Source organism: Hypomesus nipponensis, chromosome 6 (assembly GCF_054491055.1).
Source record: "Hypomesus nipponensis isolate SF chromosome 6, ASM5449105v1, whole genome shotgun sequence".
NCBI classification, from domain to species: Eukaryota; Metazoa; Chordata; class Actinopteri; order Osmeriformes; family Osmeridae; genus Hypomesus; species Hypomesus nipponensis.
Window position 1 is genome coordinate 15,788,789 of NC_140366.1, and position 3,712 is coordinate 15,792,500.

General features: G+C 51.2%; 1 protein-coding gene across 1 annotated transcript in view; it reads left to right on the top strand.

Annotated features, from left to right (window-relative positions):
- Positions 1 to 3,472: 3,472 nt before the first annotated feature.
- rgs6 (regulator of G protein signaling 6) overlaps positions 3,473 to 3,712 on the top strand; it is a 41,502-nt gene continuing 41,262 nt past the window's right edge. Inside the window, exon 1 of the mRNA XM_084700280.1 lies at positions 3,473 to 3,636. Within this exon, the coding sequence (XP_084556406.1) occupies positions 3,473 to 3,636 (164 nt within the window). The remainder of the gene's footprint in view (positions 3,637 to 3,712) is intronic.

A 3,712-nucleotide genomic window follows, 5' to 3' on the forward strand; every position in this document is an offset into this window, starting at 1 on the left:
CTCTTCTTAACCCTGTCTGTTATCTCTATCTCTAGTTCCCTTCAATTCTTTCAGTCATTCAGCTGCGTTCTATCTCTCAGTCCATTCCTATCTATGTCTTGTTCTTACTAATAGATGGCTGCATGTTTTAGAAATTGTTCTACACACACACACACACACACACACACACACTGTAAGGGAGTCACTGTTTCCCAACCCCCACCTCCTGTTTTCTCTCTCTGCTTCCCTCGCTCTGCTGCTCTCTCACACACACACACACACACGCGCGCGCACACACAGTCGTACACATGCAAGGATCCTCATAGCATACCTGACCGCTACACTCCACACACAATCAACCCTCTGCTGACGGCAGCTCCCCGCTCAGAGAGAGAACACGAAAACAAGGAAGAGAGAGAGCGAAGAAGAGGGATACGGAGAGACAGCGAGAGGGAGAGAGAGAGAGAGTGGGAGAGAGGGAGAGAGTGGAAGAGAGAGGTTGAGAGAAAGAGAGAGTGAGAGAGAGTGGGAGAGAGGGAGAGGAAGAGAGTGAGAGAGAGAGAGAGAGAGGTTGAGAGAGAGAGAGAGAGAGAGAGAGAGGAAGAGAGAGAGGTAGAAATCCGTCTCCCGGTGGCTGACGCTGATCCCACCACCGTCTCAACAGCTGTGAAGCTTCTTCTTCTTCCTTCCTACTCCATCCATCCCTCCATCCCCTCTGTCCTCCACCTCTCTCACTCCCGGAGTCAATTAGACCATGGACCTGCCGTTTGCTTGTTGCTAAGAGGAAAGAGGCGCACAGAAGAGCGTGGACCAGGCACTTTTGTTGCTAAGGTAATGAATGCTTCCAGCTTCCAGTTTTCGAGGTATGATATCTATATCAACATCTGTCATCTTTCACCGTGTGTTTGTAATCTGAACATGAATGTAGCGCAGGACGCAATTATTGGAGGTGTTACAGAAAATACTGGTACTTCAGCTTGTTTGTGTGTGTGGTGTGTGCTTGTCTTCAAATTGTAGTAGTGAGGGGAGGTGACAGTTGAAAGACTCTTCTCATTGAAGAGCGGTACTTTGTCACTGGGTCCTTAACTGTTCTCTGTCGGGGCAGTCTGGGGCATATGAGGAGCTGTGTGTGTGTGAGTGTGTGTGCTCGTGTGTATGAGTTTATGTGTGTGTGTAAAATTGCGAGTCTGTGTGTATTTGTTGGACTATGTGTGCTTGTGTTTGTGTCTGTGTATGAGCGAGAGTGTGTCTGTGTGCGTGCGTGCGTGTGTGTGTAGGTGTGCATGTGTGTGTGTATGAGTGAATGTGTCTACATGAGGCTGTGCTGCAGCCAGTGCTGGGTCTGGAGAGCAGGGCCTACTGGAGGGTCATGGGAGGGCTGGACTGCTCAGCCAGATGGGTTTCCTTGAGAGCAGAGAAGCCCTCAGCTGATCCTCACCACAGTGTCAGCTCACATCAGATCTGGAGGAGGAGAACAGCTGTTTGAGACACTTTCACTGCAGAGTTACGTTAGCTGGATGTTTTCTCTGGGTTCCTACGGAGGGATCCAGCACATGTGGATTTGTATTTGACTGCTTTGGAAGAATCCTATTTGTCTTGCTCCTCCCATGCTAAAAATCCATCCACATAGCTGTAGACAACATGATGGATCCCTCATACACCAAACCAAATATTGATGTTCAGAAACATGGTCTGGTTGCTGCTGAACAATAAAAGATCATATCTTCCCTAAAGCAAAGTTTGGTAGTGGATGAGTGACTCATTGATTCAGACTAGATAACTCATTTGGACACAGACACTCAGAGCATCCTCAGGCTTTTACAGCAGCAGCTGCCTGTGTGTCACTGGTATATTGCGTACGTGTGTGTGCGCATGTTTGTGTGTGTGTGCATGTTTGTGTGTGTGTGCAGTGTGCACGTGTGTGCATGTGTGTTTGTGTGTGGGTGCATGTTTGTGTGTGTGCACGTGTGTGTGTGTGCGTGTCATCTCCAGGTCTGGTCTTCCTCTTGTCCGAGACAAAGCAGGCTGATGAGGTTATTGATCAGAGGTGATGGCTGTAAGGGAGCTGAGCTACAAGTTCAATAACGAAGACACACACGCATACACGCACACACACGCTCACACACACACACGATCACCTGAGGAGACAGGGCAGCCTCATCCTCCACCCTCTTTGAAATCGCTCACAATTAACCACACAATACAAGCAGCCCCTGCAGGGCGCCCCAGGGCCCTGGTCAGACAGCACTGCCTTCAAGGAGCCTCTGTGTGGAGCGAGGAGGGCACAACCCTGCCCTCCCTCCAGGTGCTGCAGCCTCTAACGGGCTTACAGACAAGCTCAGCTGACCCCTCTGTGTGGAACAGGACTGAGGACGGCGTCCACCTTGGAACGTGCCCCGCAAAAGGCAGCAGGGACAGACCTGTTTGGGTATGCACCTCACCACCTCTCCTCCCCCCACGCCCCATTGCCTCCCCTTCCTCATCTTGCCTCGGCTGTCAATACTGTGACATGTGTCAGGCGTGCTGCCCACAACCTGGAGATCTGCCACGGAGCTCTGAGGCGGAGGGTGGAACCTTCCGGAAGCTCCTCTGAGATGGATTGTTCCGTCTTAAGGATTCTTGGCACCTGCGCGGGCTGTGGGGCACATTGTCTCGTTGTCTTGTTGTTTGTGGAAATGCTACTGTGAGCTATTAAGTTGTAGCTGTGCTCGTGTTGCTACTAATTGGTTTCCGTTCATCTGGATGTATCAACATGAAATGTTTTTAGCCAACAAAACATGTTCCCCCCTCCCCCTCTGGCTGAAGTATAGTTTTCTTTTGAACGCCGTGTCAACAGTAGGTGTCTGCGAAGAAAAACAAAAAAACAAATCTGATATTGAATCAAACATCCTCTGCTTTCAGCTGTGCCGTTTGCCACTCCACACAATCAGTCCACTCACAGCATCCAGGGCTATTCAGCCCAGAGTGCCTTCTGTTGTCTGTCTATAGATAACACTGAGAGAGCCGGAGGCTGAATTGTGGTGTCTATTCCACTTTGCTGAGGGAGTCTTGTTGCTGCTCGTCGTTGACAAGGCTTCCTGTTTCACTCGGTGACAAGGACCCTAATGGTTTAGTGAGAGAGGGGAGGAGAGGGAGGAGGGAGGAGGGAGGAGGAAAGAAGAGTGAGTGAGGAGATGTAATGATATCTAATGTTTTCCTGTTCGCTCCCCCCGGGTCCTAGTGACTGGGGGCTGATTGAGAAGAGAGTGGAAGGGAGAGTGGAAGGGAAGAGAGAGGTTAACTCCACCCCCAGCCCCTCTTGTGAACAGGAGAGGTGGACAAAATAGTGGAAGAAGGGATTGGAAACTGATTAAAACACAACTGCACTGCATAACGTCAAATGAATTCATCCTCCTTTTCATCTTCAGCTTCTGACACGCGAGGAGAACCACAGAGGAAGAGCTGAGCACCAAGAAGACCAATCATCTGAGGGACGAGAGAGAGGGACAGAAAGATGGAAGGAGAAGTGGAGGAAAGAGACTCAGTGCCCCCGGCTGTGGGCGAGCCTTCCCAGGAGCAGAAGGGGGTGGAGCCTCTGGAGGCAGAAAGAGCCCTGCGATCTGGGGAAGGGGAGTCCAATGGGGCCGAGGGGCTAGGGGGGCCGGGGGAAGATGAGGGGTATGGGGGTCTGGGTGAAACAGGGGGGCCGGGGGAAGATGAGGGGTCTGGGGGTGTGGGTGAAACAGGGGGGCCG